General features: G+C 40.5%; 1 protein-coding gene across 2 annotated transcripts in view; it reads left to right on the plus strand.

Moving 5' to 3' along the window:
* Positions 1-27224, plus strand: part of C1H1orf21 (chromosome 1 C1orf21 homolog) — a 147752-nt gene that overhangs the window by 47348 nt on the left and 73180 nt on the right. For both annotated transcript variants that reach the window (XM_063134685.1, XM_063134693.1), the window contains exon 2: positions 8569-8787. In XM_063134685.1, coding sequence (XP_062990755.1) covers positions 8694-8787 — 94 coding nt within the window. In that variant the 5' untranslated portion in view covers positions 8569-8693. The remainder of the gene's footprint in view (positions 1-8568; positions 8788-27224) is intronic.

Genomic DNA, 27224 nt, shown 5'->3' on the forward strand with positions numbered 1-27224 from the left:
CGGTTTGAAAACCAGCACTAATAAGGCATGCTAAATATGCTGCTTCATAGATAGTCAGAGAGCATTGCTATCCTCCTCAACTCATTTCCTGTAAAGGAGCTTAAAATAGAAAAGTAGAGGTTTATGCATAAACCATGACAATGTGTAATTGTGTACATGGTTTTGCTCCCTCTTTTTGACTCAGCTGCACATTGGTTTGGTTTCCATTTATTTTGCTCCTCCAGATGTTCTTAACCAATTAGAAGTTATCTGGATTGTAAGCCTCCCTCCCCACCAATAGGTGGTGATTGACTTTACAGAAGCAAGGTGGTGGTAGTTGGGTTACCCAACTTGGGTGGGGTAGTTTGTCCTCAATTTTTCCCCCTCCCCATTTTTTCCTGCTGAGGATTGCATGGGGCACACTGCACTGGCAAAAGTTAGATTCCAGGAATGAGCAATTCACTTGTGACCCCCTCTATTTTTATTTATTTATTTATTTATTGCACTTATATACCGCCCCCATAGCCAGGGCTCTCGGGGCGGTTTACAGAAATTCTAAAAAATTAAGATAAAAATGAGTATACAAAATTTAAAATTCTAATTTTCCCCTCCCCCTAACATTTGTGAACATAATTTAACCTCATTAGGAAAAAAAAAGCATTCACACTTAACAGGCTAAAATGGGTTGGGGGGCTACAGATCATAGGTGTTGCTGAGTTGCTCTTGTTTTCAAGAAACTAGATTAATGGCAAAAAAAATGAGCAGGTTTATATTGGGAATCAAAGGTTGTGTAATTGTTTTGGGGCCCTTTTCAGACAACACGCTAAGCCATGGTTAGGCCACCACTAACCCTTTTGCAGCAAGTGGTTCGTGAGCGTGTTTAAACTGTGTTTACGTAGCCACCATGGTTAGGAATGGTTCACATGGCATGCTAAGCCATAATGTTTAGCTCAAAACATTTAACCATCATGGTTTTAGCTTGTTATCTGTGGTCGAGGAGGCTGGGACAGGTTTTGTTGCGGTGGGGGGATCTGGTACAAATCTACTGATGGAATACACAGTCACTATTAGCAATGTATGTCATTCTGCTAACAAAAACTGACAGGCATGTGTGTTTAATAACTGACCTGTTGTTGTTGCTGCTGCTGTTGTAGTTATTATTGTTATTATTTTAATTTAGAGACTGCTCTCTTCTTGGGGGACGTGTTAAATAGACCTATGAACTAATATAGTTTGGGAGATAAGTTGAGCATGAAATAAAGCTACAGTATTAGCCTCTTAACCTCTCAGGTATTGCCATTTTGTTTAGTTTTTACATTAAAAAAAAACTTTACTGAAGGGTGAGAACCACAAACAGCCTTGTGACAACTGTATAATGATAAACAATTTTATTGAGACATCTTTTGTTGAGGTATACATTCATGAGTGAGAGCCCACTTCTATCAGATGGATGCAATGGGATCCTCAGTTGACTAATAAAAATCACACTTACATATGTACAGGAAAATAATTTGTAAGCAACCACAATACAATGGTTAGTCTTTTAAGGTGCCACAGGACACTTTGTTATTGCTACAGCAGTAACTTGGCAATCCCTCTGGAATTTATTTACTGCTATCTCTCTACAGCTGCTAGTTTGAGTGTTCCTGTGGTGGTACTTCTTTCCTCTTCCTCGTTACACCCTTTATGTCGTTATTACTCAGCTTGATTATCTGTCTGGATTCATTGAGGCATGCCATTAATAAAAATGCAATATGGTGATAGGCAGAGGAAATCAAAACACAATAATTGAAAACACCACGTTTTATAGAGGAGAGAATCTTCATTTCAAGGTTATTAACATGAATTTGTCAATGTGAACATACATCTGTATATGATGTATGAACAATAAATAAATGGAGAAGTCGGTGCTCATGCTGATATTTTTCTTGTGTTCTTGTTTAATGAACTGCTGTTGCAGATTCTATTTAAATTGTATGTGTAGAGCAATTGCATATTATTTTGAATTTAACTTGTTCTGAATAACGTTGCAGGGAGCCATAGTAGTATTCCTAAGGTTAGGGAACCAGAATACATATCTGCCTTTGCATAAGTTGCATCTGATCATGTGCTTTCTGTTTGTTAGGAATCTTTAATCCATTCATCACACTATTTGATTTATTGTGTCTACAAATAATGATGAACTGAGTAATTTGTTGGGGAAAGTTGGGAATAAAACCCAAGATTTATGTGTTTAAATATCTTGTGATCAGTTATTTCATTTTGCAAACATGTGATTACATCTCAGAATATTCTTTTAGTCAAGGGTTTAAATAGTGTTTCTTTACACAGAGATTGTATTGCAAAGGAAGACAAGAGTGTGCATTTTATTGTAAGTACAGTATTTTACTTCACTGATTTTATAGGCCCTTATTCATGAAGAAAACTAAAGATGGAATGATTAGGCAGACGAATGCAGGATTTCTCAGACTTTCACATTAAGAGTTATTTTATTTTTAAATTCAAACTTAACTGTGGTAACTGAACTATGGGCATCTTATAGTTTTCAAATTGCATTCCAGAGAATGCAAGCTTACCAGTGATTTTTCAGTGGAATTATCAGTAATGGCAGACAAAATTCCGTGAAAGACAGCTTTCCAACCACTTTCAAACTTCCTCTTCAATGTGCAGCTGTGGAGTGAAGCCCCACAGGCCTAACTCTGTGTGCACTTAAAAAAAAAAACGCTTTGCAGTTCGCAGGGCTTATGGTGTTGTTAGCACATGTGCCGATGTGAAAAGGATCCCTTTAGGTGGAAAGTTTTAAAATTAACTCTACAAATCTAATGAAAAAGCTCTATTGAGTAAAATGCATATTTGAGTTTAAAATGTATCCATTCTGCTTTCTGAGCCTCATTAAAAACCTGCACACATGACTATTTCCTTTCATACTTCTATCAGGACATTGCTTGACAAACCAAAATTGCATTCTTAGTTATTCTTTACATCCAAAACTTTTTCTATGTATGCATTCATGTAATCTGTGAATCTTGGAAACAGGCAATTACAGGGTTTCTTAGACCATGGGCATGTCTAGACGGGGCGATATCCCCAGGCATCCTGGGAGCAAGGAGGGACAATCCCTCCCTTGGCCTGGGGTATCGACCTACAGTTTAATTCCGATTTTTCAGTGGTCTTGGGATGATCCCGAGATTGCAGAATGTGTGGCCCACTGTCCCATTTTCGTCCCGACTCCTCGTGAGTAACTGCGAAGACCTGGGCCCCAGGCATGGAGCTCCTCAGGAGTTCTGTGCCCATTGGGGGTGGGGTGGGGGGAGCAGGAGTTTTTTTAAAAAAAACGTACGTTTTGCACAGGAGCGCTCCTGTGCTCTGTTCTGATTCAAAAACAAAATGGCGGGCGTGATGTCCTCTTCTTCCTGGGACATCACACGCTGCGTGTAGACGAGGGCAAAAATCTTGTGATCATAAAATCCCGAGAACGTCACCCTCCACCCCACTTGTCTAGCCATGCCCTTTGTCATTCCGATCCTTTCATGCCGAAAAAAACCCCAATTTGTAGGATATTTAAATTATGAAATCAAAATAGTCTTTATTTTGTGGGGGGAAAGGGCTAAGCTGAAAGGTAACTAGAAGGAAATAGATTGGGCTTGTAAATAGTCTTTCATTTAGTCACCTCTGTCGAGGAAGAGTTGCCTCCAGGTAAGTGGGCAGCAGTGATTTTCTAAATTGGATTAGAGTTGGCAGGGCTTTAAAAATCTTTGCTTCTGCCAGTCAGTCACAAATTACTTGTACAGGCATGGGCTAATAGATATATACTTCATGGGGCAGTATCTTTGGTGGATTATTTGGAAGGGTGTAAGGAATGAATAGATATGATGCTTAGAAAAATTACAAGAGGGGTAGAAGGGAGGTGTGAAGATGTGGAATAGGCAGATGGTCCCATCTCTGGAAGACACATGAGCCTCCCCACTGTTTGAAAATCCTGAGCACATCTGAGTTTCTTACCTTCCTGGGGTGCTCCAAATACCAAGAAGAACTCATGAAGTAGAAATAATCCTCTTGTTGGCATTCCACAGTGTAGAGCAGTGTGGAGTAATGTTTAGGATGTTGGGCTAGGAGCGGGGCTACTTGGGTTCAAATGGCTGCTCTACCATGAAGTCCACTGGATGAGATGATGGGCCAGTTGCTGTCATTCAGATGAAATGGGGACCACCTGAGCTCTTTAGAGAAAGGCAGATGTAATACGGTGAACACATATATGCATAACACGCGGTTACAAAATTCAAATTCCTCTTCTGATAATTATCTGTGGCATTTCTTAGGAGGGATGGTATCTTCAGATAGCTCTAGGTTCCATAGGCTATGTGTGGACAACTCTTATGTCCTATCAAGAAGGCAGGGAGTAGGAAAATTACTGAACTGCCTTTGAATGTCCTTTAAATTCACATTGTACCACATTTGTTGGAGATTTCTTGTTGGGCTTTTACTCACACAGCAAATTTAAAAACAAAAACAAAAAGCTGCAACGAAATAACAAACAGAAAAATCAATTGAGCTGCTTGTTAAAATACACCACCGTGTAACTCATAATTGTATTCGATTTATTCATGTTTCACGGCTCTTTGTAACTCTTTCCTACAGAGTCCTTTACAAAAGTCCAAATCTAGTGTTTAAATGTGAATTTGAGGCTTTAAAAAAATCTATTTAGATGTGCAGATGGCTTCTTGAATACTAGATGATACATAAGAACAGTTGAGAGATGAGAGTAGGGGGTTGGAAGGGGGAGTTGATTGTTGAAACAATGACCTATTTAGCAAATGCATTGCTTCTGTTCACTGCTGCTGGTCTGTTTCATTGAAAAAACTGCGCCACTATCTGCCAGCATTGGAATTGTAGGCTTTTGTTAATACATGGCATTCTTTTAGTCATTCATGCTCAAGTCTTTCTTTCTCCCTGCTCCTCCATGTGTACTGATGTGCCCTCATGATGCTCTACAGCTGTGGCTTGCAAACTTTATAATTTTAGGAAATCCTTTGCACAGATTGATGTCTGTCAAGGAACCCCTAACCATGTGCCACAGAGCCCTTGCAAAAGATTCTGGGAGGCCTTCTTGTGTACAAAAGGCACCAGCCAGGCTCCTTGGCTCTTGCCGTCATTCTGTGTGAACTGAGAGGACACATCTAACTCGTTCCTGCAATGGTACATTTCAATAACAAGTTGTTGGTGGTGGACAAGTTGTCTTAGAGGTCATATCTGCACCCCAGATTTCAAAGTTTGCAGTCCAAAATCAAAATCAAGGAAGCTTTCTGCCATTATTGAATATTTCACTGAGAAATCCCTGAATAGCTTGGTGGAGCCCCAGGACTCCCTGGAAGACAATTAAAAGACCATGACTTTCTCGCATCAGGCTCAATCACAGACTCAAGTATAGCATGTACTTCTTCCACAATCTCGTCCCAAGGTATATTTACATGGACACTGCAGTGTCCATGTAGTTAAGGACAATGAGTAGATTCTGCATTCTGCCATTATAAAGCAGTAATTGGGGTGGGTGGGTGGGGATCATTCTAACATTCATTTTTCTTATGAACCCTGACCAGCACCAGCACCCAACACTATTTTAGCACATGTGTCAGTGTAAGTAAGCAACTGAACAAAACAGAGTGGTTTAATATTATTTAAACCTTTTGGCTTCTGCCTGTTTTTGGTTACACAGCTACTGCATTGGGAGCTAAGCAGACCATTTTGTAATGCTGAGGCTGGAGAGTTCCTATACAGTGTACCCTGTATTTTGCATGAGAAAGCCCCAAGTTACATGAGATATAAGTTCGGGTTAAGTACTGTGAAATATATATGGTAGATAATGGCTGCATTTGGACATAATGGTAAACTATAGGGTACTGTTATGGTAGTGAGTTACAGTGAGTCTTAGAATTACTTGCTCCCCTCTCCACGACTGAAGGAGGGGATTGGAAGCTTTTGCTTCTGTTTTTGATTAACTGAGGCTTGTCATTAGGGTTGTTGCAAGCATCCGACTGGGTCCGTGAGGGCAGCGGATCCTCCTGCATCCAGCCTTCATGGACCCAGTCGCCTGCCCTGGCTTTCAGCATTACACACACACCCTGCATTAATGGTGGTCGACATTAATGCAGCAGGCAGAAGTGTGCAATTTCTGGAGGTTCCAGAAATTGTGCGTTTCCCCCTTTCGCATTAATGGTGGCCACCGTTAGCATGGAAAAGGGAAACACATGATTTCCAGAGCCTTGGGAAATCACGCTCCCCCCCCCGCTCCAGTGGGGGCTTTAAAGGCCCTATTAATGCAAGGGTAAAGGTCTACCCTTGTGTTAATAGAGCCTTTAAGGCCCCCACTGGCATGGGGGGGGGGGAGAACATGCAATTAGCAGAGGCATTTCCCCTTCCACGCTAATGGCAGCCTATATTAACACAGTGGGGAAAAGGGCTGGAATACAGGGCGGGCAGTTACCGAGTGCTCGTGAGCCTCATGCGAGGCGAGCACTCTGCATTTTCGCCCATCCTTAAGTCATTATATCCAAACCCAAACAGCCTGTGGTTGACCTTAAATATGGTTTATTGAAATAAGCCAACTTCTGGTCTTCATTTCAGCGAACCATAGTTGGAGGTATCATGACCTGCTGCCCTCAGAAGTTCCACTGTGCAGTAGAGGATTCTCATTTATTTATTTATTTATTGCATTTCTATACCACCCAATAGCTGAAGCTCTCCGGGCAGTTCTCATGAGGATGAGGCACAGGCTACTTAGGGGTTGGACAGAGTGCCTTATTTAAGACCCCTCCTGCCAGAGGACACAACCCTGCCATCATTCTCTGGCTCAGATGAGTCACTGGTAGAACCTCCATCTCCCCAAACTCATAGAAGTCTTGCTCTAAAAAAAATCAGGCCAGGGGGGTGGGGCAGAGTTGACCATGCTGAGACAACATCATCCTATTGTTTATAGTATGCGAGACTCCCAGCAGCAGGACCCACTTGGAGCTATCTAAGGTCCTATTTTCTTCTTGTATTTTTCTGACTGCCATCAATTGCCATCAACTTCCCTTGTGAGCCTTAAGATACCACAGAATGGGACAGGAATGCTACTGTGTTTAATTGAAAGCAAAAGCTTCTGATCTCCCTGCAGTGACGAGAGGGAAGTGGGGGAGTGTGTGAGTACTAAGCAGCTCTTTCTTGTAATGATAAAATATAGTTTATTGTTATGTTCAAATGCAGCCAATGTTGAGAGTAATGGCAAGCCTGCTTTGTAGGATTTGAAGCTTCAAACCAAGCTTCTCCATTCAAAACTTCATGGAAACTGTCATACAGAAAGACAGATCAAGTAAACAGTCAAGGAGCCTACATGCATAGATGCAGGGTTTTAAACAACCAGAGTTTCTGACGTACCCTTAGTGGTGAAATGTTGAGGGATGAAAAAAAAAAAAGCTTTAAAATGAATATATTTTTACTAGCTGTACCCAGCGTAACATACGCCGTTGTAGCATATCTTAAAGTTTATTAATTAAATATCATCGCGGGGGCACGGGCTGCTTGGAGGCCGCCGATACAGCGCCGTCTGGCAGACCTGGGAGGCAGGGAGGTTGGGGGAGGGGGAGCAGGTGTCCGGAGGAGCTTGGAAAGCCCGCAGGAGTCAGGCAAGGGGCTTAGCAACCTGTATCAGCTGACGTTACACTTTGTTACTGTTGCTTAGCAACCTGTATCAGCTGAAGCCTGTACGGAAACATACCTAAGTGTTTTATAGAGAGAGATTTTGGCCCAGAGATAATACTTGGTGGGAAAACTAGGTCCATACAACGTTTGCATATCTCTTTCTCTTGGTAAGAGATATGTTACTTGAATATGCATCTCTCTTTGCTTATCTGAACCTCCTCCTTCTCTAGGAAACCTATGTATGCTAGAGGGAGCTCCATTTATCATCTGTGACTGGCTGAAGTTGAACCCATGATATGGGTTTACCATGACTCAGCAAGTTAATTGATAGTTACTGTACAGAGAACCTGAGTGTAGCTTTGGTACTACACCCAGACTGATATGAATCTAGAGCGTTGATAGCCTTCAGATATGCATGCAGCTGCTATACAACCACTCACTCAACAACCTTCAGCAATAGCTGGCCTTGTTTTTAAAGATTCAGAGCAAGTGACATAGATAAGAAGCATATGTCAGAAGGAAGGTTTCTGAGATTTATCACCTTGAAGCAGAGACACACATGGCTTGTGAGAACACACATGAAAGTCCTAAATTAAATATGCACCACAATCTTTTGCATGCAATGACAAAATGTTATTGATTTTTTTAAAAAAGAACTTCAATTCACCAAAACAAAACCTCTCCCTGACAATTTTATTCATGTTAAAGGGTATAAATCCTGCAGATACAACTGTTTTCTCATGCATAATTTTTATAGAAGTGAAATGCCTTATTATAACATAGGCAAGAAGGTTTTGGAATGCTTGCTCTTCCTTCTTTCCTAACAATCCACCATGGAGAGCATCGATGTGAAATATTTGAGTTATACATCTACTGAATTTTTGTCTTGTTTGTCTTGTATCATGTCAACAGGTTAAAAGAAGTGTCTTGACGGCAAAGCTGAAAGGTGGATTATTTCTTTAAAAAAAGAGGCCATGTGTGCACATCCGTAGAAATGGTTTGCGGCTCAGTCAAGCTGGAGCTGACTAAATGAAACTATGGGCTGTGCATCAGCCAAGCATGTTTCTGCTGTACAAAATGAAGAGGAAGCTCAGAAGGGGAAGAATTACCAGAATGGAGATGTATTTGGTGGTGAGTGTCGTTGTTTGCAGTTCTTGACCATTTGTTTAGAGTCTCCACTTTAGTGCACCCTTCTTACTTTCCTGTCTTAGGTGCTATTTGGGTCATCCTCCCCCCCATCTGTTTTTGAATTCTTCTTTTATTCCTCAATTATTATTATTGTTTATTTATTTATTTATATAGCACCATCAGTGTACATGGTGCCAAGTGTTTGACTTACTCTTGAAATGCCGTATTTTGGGACGTGTTTTGCATTACAGATGTTCTTTCTATTTGAGGTGGTAAATGTGCTTTGATTCCTTGTGAACACAAAAAGCAGCAGGATGTGGTACTGAGTGCGAAATTCAGATTCCTGGAACTCTGCCTTTGTTGAATTAAACACAACTTTCTGGTCTTTATGGTTCCAAAGATATGCTTGAAAAGTATATGGACAGTATCTGCTGATACCTTTTTCAGCAATCCTTTTGGTTTTGGAGATTTTCAGTGCAATGTATAGGTCCTTTCTCCTCCAGAAATAGAATAACTAGTGCAAAATATTACAAAGTAAGAGGACTCATGCATGGTTTTGTGAAATCTGTTATAAAACATCCTTTTGTGGTGAGGGAATTAGGCTACCTCTTCACAATCCTGCCCTGCCCATTCCATCCATAATGCCAGCCACCCCTCTCTGACATCCATCCATCCATCCATCCATTGGACTGATACATTTGCTTAGGGGCCTTCATTGATGGAGCTTGAAGATGAGCAGGCCCCAGCCATGGAATCTGAACATGGCAAAATTGGAATGTACAGATAATGTGGTTGCTGCTCAATTCAAATTTATTTATTTATTTTTAAAAATTGTATCCTGCCCTATATCGTTAAGATCTCGGGGTGGCGTACAGGTGCCACAGGCCAATGCATGGCTGGGAGAACAGGCAAACTCCCAATCCCCTCTACTTTCTGTATGGTGCTTACTCTCTGTTGGCCTTTGAAATTATCCCAGCTTCCCTGTTTTTATTCCTGTTCATTCCAGTTACCTTCTTGCTAGTGTAGATGGTACTTCTGGGAATACCTTGATACATTTGGAAAAGGCAAGGTATGAGAAACTTCAAAACATTGCATGTGTATTGAAGTGATGAACCTAGGCTTCTCTGTCTCTCTCACACATTCTTTTATACTTATACTGAAACTTCTGTAGCTGAAATAATAAGCTGATAGATTGATGTTGGATTTTGAAAGGGTGTTTTGCTCCCTTACAACAATAAAACACACATTCTCATTCTCCTTTCTTTGCCCTAAAGTTGTACTAGCCATGCTAAGCAGTTGCATTACATGATTTGAATTAGATCTGTGGCATTACAAGATTCTTAAAGGTTGCTATTAAACACTCCTGTTATTTTAATTCCAAACAAAATTGTGCATGACAACACATCTGTAGAAACAATTCAGAAAATGCTTTAAGGAAAACCGTGAATCCTGTGTATGAGAGATGTCATAATCTTCTCACTTCAAGGCAAGCCGTGTGGGATGACTTAGTAGCAGGCTAGACCACTGAGTCTTAAGACACATAGAAAGTGATTACAGTAGTCCATCACATCAGGGTGGAACAGCACGTTACACATTGTTCCATTAATCTTTTTTTAGACCTTTAATTTTCTTTTTTTCATAATGTAGCTGCTGAGGCTTGTAACTTCAGGCAGGAGAACAGTACTGGGGGAGAAAACCTTTTCCCTCGCATTGTTTTTCTGCTGAAAAGGTATCCATATCTTTTCCCCAGTGGGAGTGAAAGCAGCTGGGAGGGGGATTATTAGCAGAGAAGTAAGGTGAGTGGGAAATATCTCTGCTCTGATCTTTCTTTCAGATTGCGGCCTCAGTGGCTACAGTGACTGTTTGTTTTCTTCTTTTGGCCTTCTAGAAGAAGAAGAAAAACTTGTCAAGGTACTTTACAATATTCTGTTCCTCCTTAGTACAGAATATTAGTTTCAGACTATTAACAGACAAGATTTGTCAAGCATGAAAATTCTTTAACACAACCGAAGCATATGCTGATTGTAAATAGCTGGTGTGAGGTATAGGTATTTCTCATTAATCTGGTTGGTAGGGATGGGTGTACTGTATAGAGCAGCCTTTCTCAACCTGGGGTGCTCCAGATGTGTTGGACTACAACTCCCAGAATGCCCCAGCCAGCTCTGCTGGCTGGGGCATTCTGGGAGATGCAGTCCAACACATCTGGAGCGCCCCAGGTTGAGAAAGGCTGATATAGAGGATCACCATTCAGCTTAACTTCAGGAATTTGCATACCTTGAATGAGGTATTCCTGGCATTTTGACTATTATTATTATTATTATTATTATTATTATTATTATTACTATTATATTTGTATCCCGCCTTTTGCCCAATACTGGGCCTCAAGGTGGCCTTACAAAGTTTAAAACATACATTGAAAAGGAAAAAAAAAAACACGTTTAAAATACACAACAAAATTATAAGTCAATTAACATAGATGGAGGGACAGATTATTCTCCAAAGGCCTGCTGGAACAAACAAGTTTTAGCCTGCTTCCGAAAGCCCATCAAGGAGGGAGCCAGCCTAGCTTCCCCGGGAAGAGAGTTCCAGAGCACTGGAGCAGCCACTGAGAAGGCCTTCTCCCATGTTCCTACCAAGCGCGCCTGTGAAGATGGTGGGACTGAAAGAAGGGCTTCTCCAGAAGATCTCAAAGCACGGGCAGGCTCATAAGGGAGATATGGTCTTTCAAAAAACCTGGACCTGAGCCATATAGGGCTTTATAGGTCCTATATGACTATGACTCTCAACAGATTAATCTTTTATTTTTTAATCAATTAATTAATGGTTTGCATTTATTTAAAGAATTGTATTTTACCAAGGCCCAATATACTTACACATTCAGATACTAAAGTGTAAGAGAACTTAAGGGCACCATCCTATGAATGTTTACACAGAAAGCAGTCCTACAAAGTTCTTCTTTGTGGTCTCTATGCATCACACATATGGGCTCTGTGCCTGCGCAGAGCCCTGCACCAACATGACTGGCTGGGGAATACTGGGAAGTTGTAGGGCCTTTTGGGGGGATTGCACCCTAAAACATTTTGTAAACAAAAGTGACGATTCTTTGCTAGAAAGAGAGGACAGCTTTAGCCTTTTTTTTTTTACATTAACACACCAAAATAAAAATACAATTTAAAAATAAATGTGTTCATCATCTCTGTCTGCGTCTCTCCCTTTTCAGCCTGCTTACTTACAAAGCACTGTGTTCACATCTTTTGGAACTTTAACATAGATGGTGTTATGGTGCGTCCCGTGAAGAGGTGAATGAGCATTGGTGGTTGGCTGATGTTCCTGGAGCTAGCTGAAAATAGTTGATTGGTGGCTTTTCACTGTCTAGCTCCTTCCTATCTCTCCTCTCTCATCTCACACTATTGCCCCGCTCGTGCTCTTCACTCCTCTGATGCCATGTTTCTCACCTGCCCAAGGGTCTCTACTTCCCTTGCTCGGCTTCGTCCATTTTCTTCTGCTGCCCCTTATGCCTGGAACACTCTTCCAGAACATTTGAGAACTACAAGTTCAACCGCAGCTTTTAAAGCTCAGCTAAAAACTTTTCTTTTTCCTAAAGCTTTTAAATCTTGATTTTGTTCTGACTTTATACTGTTAGTTTTACCCTACCCAGTGCCTGTTTACCCTACCCTGTGCCTGTTTGCATTCTCTTCCCCTCCTTATTGTTTCATTATGATTTTATTAGAATGTAAGCCTATGCGGCAGGGTCTTGCTATTTACTGTATTACTCTGTACAGCACCATGTACATTGATGGTGCTATATAAATAAATAAATAATAATAATAATAATTCATAACTGGTGGATACTGAGGCCGGAGTCACGCCGCATGTTCACAAGGGGACTTGAGAAAGCTTGGGGAGAAATAAGTTTGACTATTGCAGTTGGTTGGGAAGAGGAGGCTTCGGTGGCTCCAGTGGAACGTTGTTTGGCTGGGCAGGAGTGCTGAGCCTTGAGTGCTGCCCTCCGATTTGTGGCCAGACTGGCTCTCAGCTTCGGAACTGGGGAAATTGTGCTTCTCCTTCTCCCAATGTAAGAGAACATAAAAATAAGAGAAGGAGGAGAGAAAGGGGGGCAGGGAATGGGAATATATATTTAAAAAATGACTACACACAGTAAAGTCTCCTGTGCCACATATAGCCAGTGATTAGTTCCTCTGAAGCACATGCTGTTGACTTGGTCTGCTTTCATTTCCTGGCTTTTTCACACAGTGCAGTTGTTGACAGAATAAGCAGTACAGTAAAGAGGGGCTCATACTTGGTCCCTAAAATTCTTAAAACTCCCTAAACTCAAACAAAGCCCCTAAAAGTCCCTTTTTTAAATCCTAGGTCCCTAAAGTCCCTAAAAATTGGTATATGAATTTTTAAAAAACAATTTATGTAAATTTCTATGATTATCAGTATAATTTTTTAGGCAAGTTGCAACAAATTCAGGCCCGATGTCTTTAAAAATTGGTAAGTTTCAACCTTTCGTCCTGAGTACGATGTTTTATTTCACAGTTTTTTGAATGTTTTCTTGTGGCAACATGTTGACTAATTTTTTCAAAACCTTTGGTAACATTTATTTTAGAGTCACAAACAATAAATAACACTTCAGTGTCACTTAAAAATTTTGCCCATGTCCCGATTTGATATCCAAGTGAATCCTTTTGTAGCAACCAATCTTTACTAAGATGGCACTCCCCCATTTAACAAAGTTAAACTTTTCGCCTATTTTCCCCCCGTATCTTCTCCAAGCACCTATAACAAAAAACAAACAAAGTAACAATCTTAGCCCTTCAAATAACCTAACAGTCTTGGAATGGAAAAAACAGAAGAAGTGGCCAAGGGAGAGACACAGGAAAGAAGAAAGTTACAGTTACCACAAGAAATGGAAGAAATGCCAACCAAAGAGGAAAGACACCAGGGCAAAAAACCCAAAAAACTTAACCAGTGGAAAGGGCCCTGGAGAGGCAGTTTAACATCGCACCCGGGATGAAAGGTTGAAACTTATCAATTTTTAAAGACATTGGGCCTGAATTGCTGCAAACTTGCCTAAAAAATTATACTGAAAATCATAAAAATTTACATGTTATTCAAAAAACCTTATTTTTGGTCGTTTAATATGGCTAAAATAATCGATGAACTTAAAAGTTGGGTTAAAGTTAAAAGACAAGCTAAAAATTGAACTTAAAGAGTTAATATGCATTGAAAAGAGTTTAAAAAAAAGTTTTTGGGTTTGACCTTAACCAGCTTAGTGGTAGGTTTGTTTGTTTGTTTGTTTGTTTTTAATTCTTTTGAGTGACTTTTTGTTGTTGTTTCCATAGTTTTTATGAGGTCCCTATTTTGGTCCCTTTTTTGGACCTGAAAGTACCCTAAAGTCCCTAAAATAGACCTGAATATGGAGTATGAACCCTGAATAGAGTTGATTGGATGGTGAATGTCATTTTAAAAAATAATTTCCAGAGGTGTAGTTGTGTTTTGTCCGTTGCAGCAAAAGCAATAAAGAGTCTTGTGGCACCTTAAAGATTAACAAATTTATTTTAGCAAAAGCTTTTGTGCACACTGACCACTTCATCAGATGCATGCATGAAAGCACATGCCAAAATAAATTTGCTAGTCCTTAAAGTAACCAGGATGATCAGGGGTCTGGAAACAAAGCCCTATGAAGAGAGACTGAAAGAACTGGGCATGTTTAGCCTGGAGAAGAGAAGATGGAGGGGAGACATGATAGCACTCTTCAAATACTTAAAAGGTTGTCACACAGAGGAGGGCCAGGATCTCTTCTCGATCCTCCCAGAGTGCAGGACACGGAATAACGGGCTCAAGTTAAAGGAAGCCAGATTCCGGCTGGACATCAGGAAAAACTTCCTGACTGTTAGAGCAGTACGACAATGGAATCAGTTACCTAGGGAGGTGGTGGGCTCTCCCACACCAGAGGCATTCAAGAGGCAGCTGGACAACCATCTGTCAGGGATGCTTTAGGGTGGATTCCTGCATTGAGCAGGGGGTTGGACTCGATGGCCTTGTAGGCCCCTTCCAGCTCTGCTATTCTATGTTTCCATGATTCTATGAAAGTGCCACAAGACTTTTAAATTCTCTTTGCAAGAAAAACAACATTAGAAAATCAGGTTGTAGCCTCTCTCTGCTGTGTTATTTTTTATTCATTTGCAGGGAGTTGTTGTTTTTTAAGGCAGTGGAGCATTTTAAAATGTGATCTCCCACCTGCAGTCTGAGGTAGTGTAGTTAATTCTGCCATCTCAGAGCTATTCCACTTCATTTCCATAATTTGGGTTAGTAGTGTCGTGAATTTCCTTCTGAATTAATAGCTTCTTTGCATATTACATTTGCAACTGTATTTCTGGCAGAGTGATCAATATAGTAGTTTCTTGCAAGTTTTAATTCACATCATGATGATGAAGAACTATTTTAAAAAGTTGTCTGTCACACTTTAGGTGCCACTAGAGAAGGACTAAATTAGATGCTCTTTTCATTCAGTAAATAAAAGCAGCCAATAAACGAAATAAATTATTTATTTTTCCTACTTATGACTGACTTTTATTTATATTACTCGTGCCTTTGGATAAAAAGAATATAAACAATGATCCAGAAAGCACCCCCCTTTTCATACAGGGTATATGAAGCCAGGCTTATTTCCCCTGACTTCAGTGTTTTCATTGAGTTACGATCAGGGTCTGAAGGTAATAAATTTGAGTCTCTATTCTGTACATCACGTTGAGTGTCTGGCCATCAAACTACAAAAACTACCCCAGCAATGTCCTAACATGCCATGTAGCCAACTTATTATCATAGCACAGTAACATATTTTTAAAATGTGGAGTTTTTAACATATTTTTAAAATGTGGAGTTTTTATAGGATTATAAAATTTTGGTTGGTTTATCATTGGCTTTTTAAGTGATTAATTAGTTAATTAATTAAATAAATGTGCATATTACCAAAGCCTTAGTGTAGATACACTTTTGAGATATTCAAAGGAGTGTGAGAGAACTTAAAATGTCAAAAACAGAGCTCTAGACACTGATGGAAGGAAAGGCCGTGATTAATATTCTTTCCTCCCCTATTATAGTAACGTAATGGAAACAACGTAGCCAAAAAACACACCATCCAAGTGTATATTTTATTCACAGCCCTCCCCACTGATTAAGCTTTGTGGATTATTAAAAATGGTCTTCACTGATGACTCAATGAAAGCTTTAGCTGACTTGTCTACCAGCAAAACCAGTTTGCAACTCCCTTTTAAAAAGAAGTAACCAGACTTATTAACACTGAGAAGCTAACTTTACTTGTTATTTTTTTAAAATAATAATAATGAAATAATGTAATGAGGGGGTTTGAGAACTGTTCAGACGAATAGATTGCTTTATGTGGGTTGTGATGGTGGTACAGGGAGTTTTCAGTAAGATTTGTTTGTTTTTCACCAACAAAAAGTGACATTCACAAAATAACCGCCTTGAGTCTGTCTCTCCGCCTCTCTCTCCAGCTACAACTCTGCTACTTAAAGATTTAATGTAGAAGTGACTAACCTATCCATCACAAAGGACCACATTGTGTGATGCATTGACTTACATGTGTGATCCAATTGTTGTAAACCTCCCAGAGAGCTCCGGCTATCAGGCAGTATAAAAATGAAATGAAATGGAATAAATAAATATAAATAAATAATGGTACAGTAAAACAACACTATTGCTTGTCCCAATATAAAACTCAAGTTGGATCTCTTAAAACCTTGAGGAAAGACATAATGAATCAAATAATTTGCCCTTTTTAAATTTGTATTGAAAGGTGAAATTCTTTCACTAGCTCCCTGAAAACCGTTGATTTGCAGATCAGGAGACAGGCTCTGAAGTATGTTCCCTACCTTCTCTGGAGTTATTCTCTCTCCCCTTGGCCCTGTATTTTAACATTGTTTTATATTGCATCAACATGAACTAAAGGTGATGTAAACCACATTCCCCACATCACTGATGTGGTTTGAAAAAGTTTGAAACCCCATTTCAAATTATGGGTTCATTCTTTGTTTTTACAAAGGCGCTACGGTAACATGAAAACATGGTTGTCAAAGGACAAGGAAAGGAAGCAGTGATGTGGGGCTGACCATTTTCTGTTGCTATATTTTTTCTGTGGAAAATATTCCATTTAAAGAAATGCATTGTTGCATAAAATTATTAATAAAATAGGTGAACACATTAAAGTCTATTTGAGCAACTGGAATGAGCACAGTACCTGACAAATCTAAAATCAAACGTGTAAGAAGGACACAGACAAGCTGGAGCGTGTTCAGAGGAGGGCAACCAGGATGATCAGAGGTCTAGAAACAAAGCCCTATGAGGAGAGACTGAAAGAACTGGGCATGTTTAGCCTTTAGAAGAGAAGACTGAGGGGAGACATGATAGCACTCTTCAAATATCTGAAGAGTTGTCACACAGAGGAAGGCCCGGATCTCTTCTAGATCCTCCCAGAGTGCAGGATATGGCATAATGGGCTCAACTGTCAAGTTACAAGAAGCCAGATTCTGGCTGGACATCAGGAAAAGGATTAACGATCTTCATTCCATGGACAGAAGGGTTTCATTTATGGAAGGTTCCTCTGCTTGATTTTAGGGGGATCTCCTCTTCTTCTCATACGTACTGCAGTTCACCCCATTCAGCAGACTCTCCCGATCTTCTGTGTAACATTTTCAGGCGGCAGGAGGGCCTGCCATGGGGAGAAGGGGACTGGGAAGACTGCTTCCTCCAACCCAATGGCATGTATCTAAATCTGGATCAAATTCACAGTTTTCAGAAATCTAGTGTGATGTCTTTCCTGCACAGAAAGATTTTGTTGGGATTTGACAGTCTGAGAAGACAAATTCTTGTCCCTTTTCGTTTCCTTCTCCTGTCTTGATCTGTGTGCATGTGTACGTGTTAGATTTCTTTTGATAGAGATAGAGATCATGAACAACTGAGAAGAAAACAGTGAGTATAGTTACCTGTATCTTTGTTACTACCTTTCATTCCCATTGAATAAGGAGTCAGACAGATAACAAATTGGATTTCTTTCCCCTCAGAGGCGTCAGTACTTTGTCACATAAATGTGCCACTGTTTTTCCATCCATAAACAAAGGACAAATGGCTAAATGGGCCCATAATGGGTTTCTAAATTGCAATATGTATTGTGTTGCAGCATGGAGAGTTACTGGATCAGATCAGATTCATGGAGAGAGCAATCCTACCAGATATGGAGAGATCCAGAGCTGGAGGAACCACCTTGTTCAGAAACATTGCTGGGCTTCCATTGGCAGGGCAGAATGAAGGGAGGAACAGCTTTAGTTCTCTTTACTACCTCCTTTTGCTGTATGTGCCTGTGTGAAAATATTTCCCTCCCTTTGATTCAAAGGGGAAGCAAAGGAACTATGCCCACTCTGTGGTCAGCATAGTTCCCCCCCCCCCGATTCCAGTGGCATCTGAGGGTCATGAAAAGGTTAGGGGTCTTGTGAATCCACAGCCATTTCTAACATGCCCAGGGAACCCCTTCTTTTTGTGCTCTCCAGTGTCATAGAAGCACCACCTGAGGCCTTTCCGCAGCCTCACGGGGGCACCTTGTGAGGTTGAGTCTTCCTCTCTATGGGAAGACATTGCTCTCCACCCTCAGAGGGTGAGACCGAAAAAAAATCCAATCCCCTTGCAAGACCGTAGGATTGTAGCCTTAGTATCTGCTGTTAAAAATATGAGGCCATGTATTCAAAATCTCTTTTGGCATCTTCACCAAACACGATATCTCGGATCTTACGATCGGATATGTCCTGCATTATCGTTGTTAGAGGGATTGAGTAACTCAACATCAAGCATCTGCAAGATTGTACCCAACCTTCTCTATTCTGTAAATCCAAAAAGAACAATTGTTGTTCTGGCACAATTGTTCTGGCAACAGTAGCAATTTCCCCCCAATACAATATTGTAGATTTGTGTATACGTGCTTTTAGAGAAGGGAGACCTACTTCAGTCCTTAATAATGCACCAGGTGTACCGTGTGACACTGCCAAGAGCATATGCAAGAACTTGTTTTGAATTACATCAAGTTAATCTCTGCAGTGGTTACCCCAGATTACTGTGCCATATAGGAGATGGGGCACAGTCTTGGCTGCAAAGACCTTTAGGGTTGGGTCTACTAAATAGTGGCTCTCAGTGTAGTGCAGTTTCTTTATAGGCCCCAATAGATGGGCAGCTGAAGATGTAATTGCCTCGAAATGGGTATGCCATAGGGTATTTTCAGAGAAATTAAGCCGTAAATATTTGAATGAATGGCATTGATCAATACTATGACCATCCAAGTTCCATTTATGTAGGTATCTTACATGCTCCAGGGAATGTGAAACCCAAATTTGGTAAGATCAATCCTTTGCTGCTGATGAATGCAAGTTTTTTGGGTTAGTTGTCTTCTTTTTACAGTAACTAACCAAATCATCAAATTATTTAATCAGCTGTCGTTTATATTTAATGATACCTCTGTGGTAGCTACCTCTGTGGTAGCTAGTTTATAAGATCCTTTTGTTATTCTGCTGGACTAGGATGCCTGAAGGTACTGTGGTGCCGGTGCCTCACCTTCCTTTGGGGTAGAGGCTCACAACAACTCCACACTTCATGGAACCAGTTAGGCAGAGATTATAGGCATGGAATTTATTTATTGTATTTATATCCCACTTTTTGTTCTCCAAGGAACCCAAGGGGGTGTACATAATCCTCCTCTCATTTTATCCTCACAGGTATAGGTGTGTTATAATTATGAGGGTTCATCTGGAATTGAGCATATTTATACTCTGCTAGTGGGCTTTTACTCAAGTAGGGTGAGCCATGTAGAACCTCCAGAAAACTGTTAACAGCTTCATGGGTGTCAGTTTCTGTTCAGCAAAGGAAGGTGACATTCTCCCTTGGATAACAGTTTTTGTTACAAAAAGTTCATGCAAGAGGCTCCATATTACATAGAGTTATGTTATATACAGAGTTTTACATGTTTGCCATAACACAGCCATAACTACTAAGTCTCCATCCCTAAAAAAACATAATATCCACTTTTTCTGAATCATAGAGGCCCAGAGCCTTTTCAGTTGCAGGACTTGGGAGAAGGGAGGAAGTGGTGATTAGCAATATGTATGGAAATAAAGACATTTCCCTTTTTTAAAATTGACCTGGTTCACACGGAACAGCAACCAGTATGGGTTGAGTATTAGTTGTTGCGGAATTGTGCTTTGTTGTTGAATCATGGGTTGTTATATGTGAACTCTGCATTATGGTTTAACTATGGTTTTAACTACAAACAACCCAGAGTGCACAACCCAACAACAAATCATGATTCTTTTCCTGGGTTGTTTGTAGTTAACAACTCAGTTAAACCATAGTGCAGAGTTCATATGTAACAAAAACCCATGATTCAACAGCCACCCATACTCAACCTATACTCTGGGTTGTTATGTGCGAACCAGGCTAACATGTGTTTCCCCTTCCTGTGAGGTGCTTTATTGCCCTTTCTGTGTGGGGTTTACATAATCCATGGGGGCAAAAGTCACTATTTTTTAAATGAAATAATGTAGAAAAACTACTTTCTGAAATGAGAACTCAAAACCACTTGAGCTACATATATAGTTGAAGCAACCCTTTTTACTCTAAATTGTTTTACTTGGCACTCTTCTACTTGGTACCAAAATAGCTCTCAAAATGAGTTGTGGAAAAGGTGAGATGAGGGCAGCTATATAAGGCCCAGAGTGTTATTTAGCTACATTTGCCTGAATCCTTAGAAGAACTGAACATAATTTCTTGAAACTGCTTATAACCATGGCTACCTGTATTCTCTTATGTTTGTAATGATTTAACCTTGGAAAATAACTATCCAGTTACAGCAAAACCTAGAATGTTAGATGTGTAAAACTCTCCAAGAGAGAACTTTATAAGCCCAGAGATACATACGTTTCTTTGTCAGTGGGAGATGAGTGGACAGAAAGATGCTGTTTTCTAATGCCTTAGCCGAAAAAGTCTTGTGTGCCTTCCATTCAGACAGAGAGCCCTCCCAACCATGGGATCCATCACTGTTTCTTAAATGAGGTTAGTTTAGGCAAACATAGGACTTTGCCAGCAATGCAGTCATCTGAAACACCTAGTTGGTCACAACATATTATGGGTTTTAAAATGGTAGCCTCCATCTTCATTTTTCATTTCTGTTTTACCTTGGTTGACCATATTCAAAAGCAGATGGGGCTTCTGTACTGTTTAATATTTATTCAGAAAAGGGAATTTCAGTAGATGTGGCTTTTTTCGTTCCTGTGAATAAACTCTTATCTGTTGAAATTCCCTCTTCCATACCATTTAATAGTTGTGTAGCCTCCTTTCTATCTTTTGCCAATTGAAAAACTTGCTCTAAATGGGATTAGGCCATTATCTACCTGAAGTGGCTAGTAGCCAATTTTGTGTGCATGTTCTATCCCCTTCATGCCCCAGCATACAAAAACATTCCATTTAGCCTGATAAAGAGTTCTGTGTGTCCCAAACGCTTGCCTGCCTCTTGCCTATACCAGCAGAAATTGTTCCGTTAAGGGTAATTGCCTTTAGCTACTTCATGAACGTCACTTGATAAAGATGTGTAATGGTTGCATGGATTAGTGATAGCTGGGAGTCTGCTCAGGGTCGTTGAAAGAATAGCCAATGCCCATCATTTGTAGATATTAAATTCACTTAACCTAACAGGGTTAAGTTAAGTTATCCCTGTTAAGTTAACAGTTAACACTGTTAAGTTAATTTATCAGTATTGACACTCCCCATTTCCTTTGGTATACTTGCTTGATGGCATTCACTCTGGGGCAGTGACTAATATTTATAGTATATAGCAGCCTTTCCCCACCTAGTGCCTTCTAGATGCTTTGGATGTCAACTTGCCATCAGCCCCACCCACCATGGCCAATGGTCAGGAATTCTGGGAGTTGTAGTTCAGATATCTGGAGGGCACCAGGTTGGGGAGGCTGGTATATAGTATCTCCTTGGTAGGGGACTATTTGACCAACCATGAATAAAGGCTGCTTCAGAACGCTATCATAATAGTTTATAATAATCCCTCTGCTAAGGTGTGCTTGACAACTGCAGCATTGGTTTTCAACAAAATTATCGTTTCAGTTTCAAATAATCCACATATGTGGGGCACCTTATACAATTCTATCTCTGAATTTAGGCAGGTTCATGTGTGGCCAGAAATTGGGTGAGTGATCATTTTGGAATCTCATCAATACTGCTCTGAGCATTTTAGCAAACAGACAGGATTTATGTAACCCGTATATCTAATATCTACCTTTTCTACAGTTTATTCTGCATGCCTACTGACAATTTTCCAATAATCACTTTTATTTCTCTCTTTTCCTAGCACCATTTAAAAGTGCTTAAAAGAACATGCAGTGACTGCCCATAAAATATGTGCCATGTTTCAAGCACAGATTTCTGTGAACAATGAAGGATTATTAACCAAACAGTAGACACTCCCTTCTTTTATAAGCATTGTGCAGTTTGTTTTTTATTTAATAAATACAAAGCAAACTCCAACAGAGGAAAATGTCAGGCAAACTTGCATAATCACTTGGAAGATGTGTATCGCAGAGAAAGGGAGAGGGATATGTACACAAATGTCTTATTACAAGGCGGAAGTCGTGTCTTTAAAAGCTTTGGCATTGGAGTCCTGCAGTTACATTCTTGACCAGGATAAAATGTCAAGGACACTAAGCTAGGTTTGGGGGAATGGAGCAGCCAACAGCAGTAGCAGGGAGAGAGTTTCCAGGAGCCAAGAGCTGGTTTGGGGTTGGACACCCAGGGACAGCAGGACTCAATCCACCGGAGTCGAATGCTTGACTGTCTCCAAGCAGAGCCTGATGTGACTCACAGAATCCTGCTTGGAAACAAATGATCAGGCCATCTGCTAGGGACACCACCCCAGATTGGAGCCATTCCAGTGATCTCAAATTATACATCCTGCCTTCTCCAGCTGGGGCTTCTAGAAATATGAAGCCAGTCATGGGTGGTTAATGGGTTGATTCAGACTCACCAGAAAGATTTGAGTTGTGAGTCTCAAAGTCAAACTGTAACAACTCCTTCCCTGCTAATGTTGTAGAGTTGCTTCCCTGGGTCTAATTCTGGCAGATTCAGGATCAGTGACTGAGACCTCTGAGGCATACAATCCAGCTAGAACCATCTTCAGGCCTAGGTAATTATTTTCTAGAAGTCACAACTACCCCACTATGATGTGCATATGTGAATTGATTTAGATTTATAGGTTGCTCCTATTTCAGGGGCTCATGACAAGTAACATCTGTAAAACACCAGATTAATAATGAGGACCAAGAAGTTCAAACATATAAGACCGACTCTGGTCCACTTGCATTGGCTGCCTGTAGGTTTCCAAGCCCAATTCAGGGTGCTGGTTTTAACCTATAAAGCCTTACACAGCTTGGGACCGCAATACCTGATGGAATGCATCTCCTGACATGAACCTACCCATACACTATGCTCAACATCTAAGGTCCTTCTCCAAGTGCCTACTCCAAGGGAAGCTCGGAGGATGGCAACAAGGGAGAGGGCCTTTTCTGTGGTTCCCCCCCCCATTATGGAATGATCTCCCCAATTTTTAATGTTCAACACCTTTGGCCATGGGGTGGTACATAAATGTTAATAATAATAATAATAATTTTAAAAAATTATAATAGAGATTGGCAATTAATATGGCATTTATGGAGTCTCACTATCAAGTTACCATCCTATTGGCCTACTTAGGGAAACTAGCCATAATTATCTGACACATTATCTTCTTATTCCAAAACTATGAACATGATACCACTTTTCCCCCTTGCTAGTCCTCTGTGCAAAAGTGGCTAGCCATGTGGATAAGTATGTGGTTGCTTCTGATCTATTTTCTGGGAAATGATCATGGTTGGGGACAGCATCAATGGATTTTTCCATGTGGGTAGAAACACCATTTGTGGTAAAGCACGTCAATACTTACCACCAAAGGGGAAAACGTGACTCTGTAGATGGTATAAATAGTGTCACTCCAAGCAATCTAAGCTAAGGGACTGCTGTGATTGGCACCAAAGCCCATTCATATTCATTAGTTGGAAGATATTCTTTGATTTAGCCAGACTTTGGCCTGGAGTTGTGGTCCAATACATCTGGAGGGCACCAAGTTGGGAAAGGCTGTTCTAAGGTGGAGTTTGACAGTCTCGAAAATTTTGGACCCTGTTTTTGTTAATATCCTATATCCAAACAAAGCTTATCAATTGCATGATCTGCAAGATACATCTGCATTTCTGAGTGTAGCTTATGGAAGGTCAGTTGTCACTTGTGTTTTCTGCACAATTCAAGAAGCAATTAGGCAGGATATAGCTAGGGAATTGCTTGTGCCACTTACACAAACTAGGGAATAGTTTGCATTTTCCCTGACAATTGGGCACATCTTCTGGTGGAGACTTGTTTCATACTTTTTGATCTGATTTACTTATTTAAAATATTTTTTTTTTGCCTTTTGTCTTTCTACAAAGTAGCTTTCAAATTGATGGCCAGCTCATTGTTTGGTTTTATAATAGATCTACTTTTATAGGCTTTAACTAGCATTTGTCTTCTTCCTTCCCAAAGGGCTGCTAATTTTGAATTTCTGTTTTTAAAGAAGATTTATCAGGACCTTCCCAATACTTGCCACTTAATATTCTAAAACAAGCATATCATTGACCTTGAGTTCTTGAGGAACGAGTGGATAAATGGTTATGGATTCACCATTCTCTGTCCACCTTTTTCTTTCAGTGTAAATAAGGATTATTCTCTGCTCAGTGGAACAGGATGTATAAGAAATAGTGTGATATTGTGGCTACACCTACACATTGTTTACATTTGTGTGCATGTGTGAATCATGACTACAACCCCAATTAGAGTGTTAGCTTTGAATATTTTGGAAGATGGTGCAGGGAAAAAAAGATCAGATCTATTTGATTCCCCCCCCCAACATCCCGAAGCCTCCAGAATATCTTTTTAAGTGTTGTGTTTTTGTCTCGCTCCACCCATGTGTAGTTTCAAGCTCTATTCCTTTCCAGGATTGTGACATTAGCACAACTTTCCACAGAAATCGGCAGAGCCAGGTGAAAGCCAAGGCAGTGTCTGCTGACCACCTGGTATGGGAGGAGATCCCAAAGTAGCCTGACTCAATGGCCCCATTCAGAAGACACTTTAAACCATGGCTTTAACCACGATGGTTAAGCCAGAAAGCCAGGCTATGTTCAGAAGATACCTTAAACCATGGCTTTAACCAAGGTGAATAAGGCTTTCTTGCTTAACCGTTGTGGTTTAAGGTGTCTTCTGAACACAGCCCGGCTTTCTGGCTTAACCACCATGGTTAAAGCTGTGGTTTAAGGTGTCTTCTGAATGGGGCCAATGAGGAACTTTCCCTTCCTTTTATCTTCATTGGGCTCTTGCAGTCAAGTTGTAGAAATAATAATGTAGATTATGTGGCCTGTACTCTACTGAGTTCAGATCTGCATGGGCAGGAATGAGTGAGAATGTGGAATGGTCAGCTCCGTAAATGTAGGTGGCTAAAACATTGGAAGTAGCTTGCCAAAGGCTCCTGTAACTATGTAATGCGCTCTACAATGCATGACTAAGTGGAGAGCAAAGCTTATCCCCTGCCACATAATTTTGGCTATTCTGTACATGTTTGGAATGAAAATGCATGTTAATGTGTGCAGCAGCTTGTGCTGTTCTTTATTAGTGCTTAATAAATAATGGAATTTCCCCTAAAGTTGCATTGATTCAGCACTAATAAAGAGCAGCACAAGCTGTTACACATACCATAATGCATTTCCATCCTAGACATGTACAAAACAGCACAGTTTCCCTATAGGCTACTAGAATGTTAGATTGTTGCCATGACGCTGTTTTCTGGCATTCTAACTGTATTTAAAATAAGGAATGGGTATGATTGTTAAGAGATTTCTGCATACATACAATGAATCTCTTTTCTTTGTTTTATTACTGCATAGTATTGGTTTGCTGGTCAGAGCTGATTACTCAAATGTTATCAATTAACAGAAATCATACATTGTCAAACGTTCTGTAATATCAAGAACTCTCTTGTGTAATTGACAGGATACTTTTTATTGGAACATGGCAGATGCAAGAAAGAAGGCTCATTGCTTCCCGACCCTGCAGGAATTAGGGTTATATAAATAGACATTCCTTATTTAAGGGCGGGCACCTGGTCCTGCAGCCTACCCTCTCCCAATTTCAATGGCTAGATTTGGATTTAAGGATAAACTATGGTTTATTGTTATACAAATAAGGCTCAGACTCATGTGCTCACTCCGCTGGCATGGCCAAAATTTGGAAGCTTTTGTTTTTAACTACCTCACTTTAGCATTATGTCTGAACTTGGACAAACTGGTTAATCTTAACTATGGTTTACAGAAGCAAACCAACTTCAAACCTTAGTTTATAAAGCTGGCTTGTTTCATAAGAACCTTGCTGGATCAGACCAAAGGCCTATCTAGTCCAGCATTCTATTCCCACAGTGGCCAAACAAATACCTATGGGAAGCCCACTAGCAGAACATGAATGCAACACCATCTTCCCACTCATGTTCCCCAGCATCTGGAATCCAAAAGTATAATGCCTTTGATTTATTTGATTTATTTATTTATTACATTTATATACCGCCCCACAGCCGAAGCTCTCTGGGCGGTTTACAACAGTAAAAATGGTAAACATTGAAAAGTATACAAAATTTAAAAACCATCAAAAACATAAAAACGTATATCCATTTATCCATTTAAAAACAACAATTCTGGGGTCCATTAAAAACAAACTTAACGTTGTTAAATGCTGTTAAAATGCCTGGGAGAAGAGAAAAGTCTTGACCTGGCGCCGAAAAGATAACAATGTTGGCGCCAGGCGAGCATCATCGGGGAGATCATTCCGCAGTCGGGAGGCCACCACCGAAAAGGCCCTCTCCCTTGTTGCCATCCTCCGAGCTTCTCTCGGAGTAGGCACTCAGAGGAGGACCTTAGATGTTGAGCACAGTGTATGGGTAGGTTCATGTCGGGAGAGGTGTTCCATGAGGTATTGCGGTCCCAAGCCATGTAGGGCTTTATAGGTTAAAACCAGCACCTTGAATTGGGCTCGGAAACGTATACACAGCCAATGCAAGTGGGCCAGAATCGGTGTTATATGCTCAAACCTCCCAGCTCCAGCTATCAATCTGGCCGCCACATTTTGCACAAGCTGCAGCTTCCAAACCGTCTTCGAAGGCTGCCCCATGTAGAAGGCATTGCAGTAATCTAATTTGGAAGTTACCAGAGTATGGACAACTGAAGCTAGGTTATCCCTGTCCAGATAGGGGTGTAGCTGGGCCA

This window comes from Elgaria multicarinata, chromosome 1 (genome assembly GCF_023053635.1).
Source record: "Elgaria multicarinata webbii isolate HBS135686 ecotype San Diego chromosome 1, rElgMul1.1.pri, whole genome shotgun sequence".
Classification (NCBI taxonomy): Eukaryota; Metazoa; Chordata; class Lepidosauria; order Squamata; family Anguidae; genus Elgaria; species Elgaria multicarinata.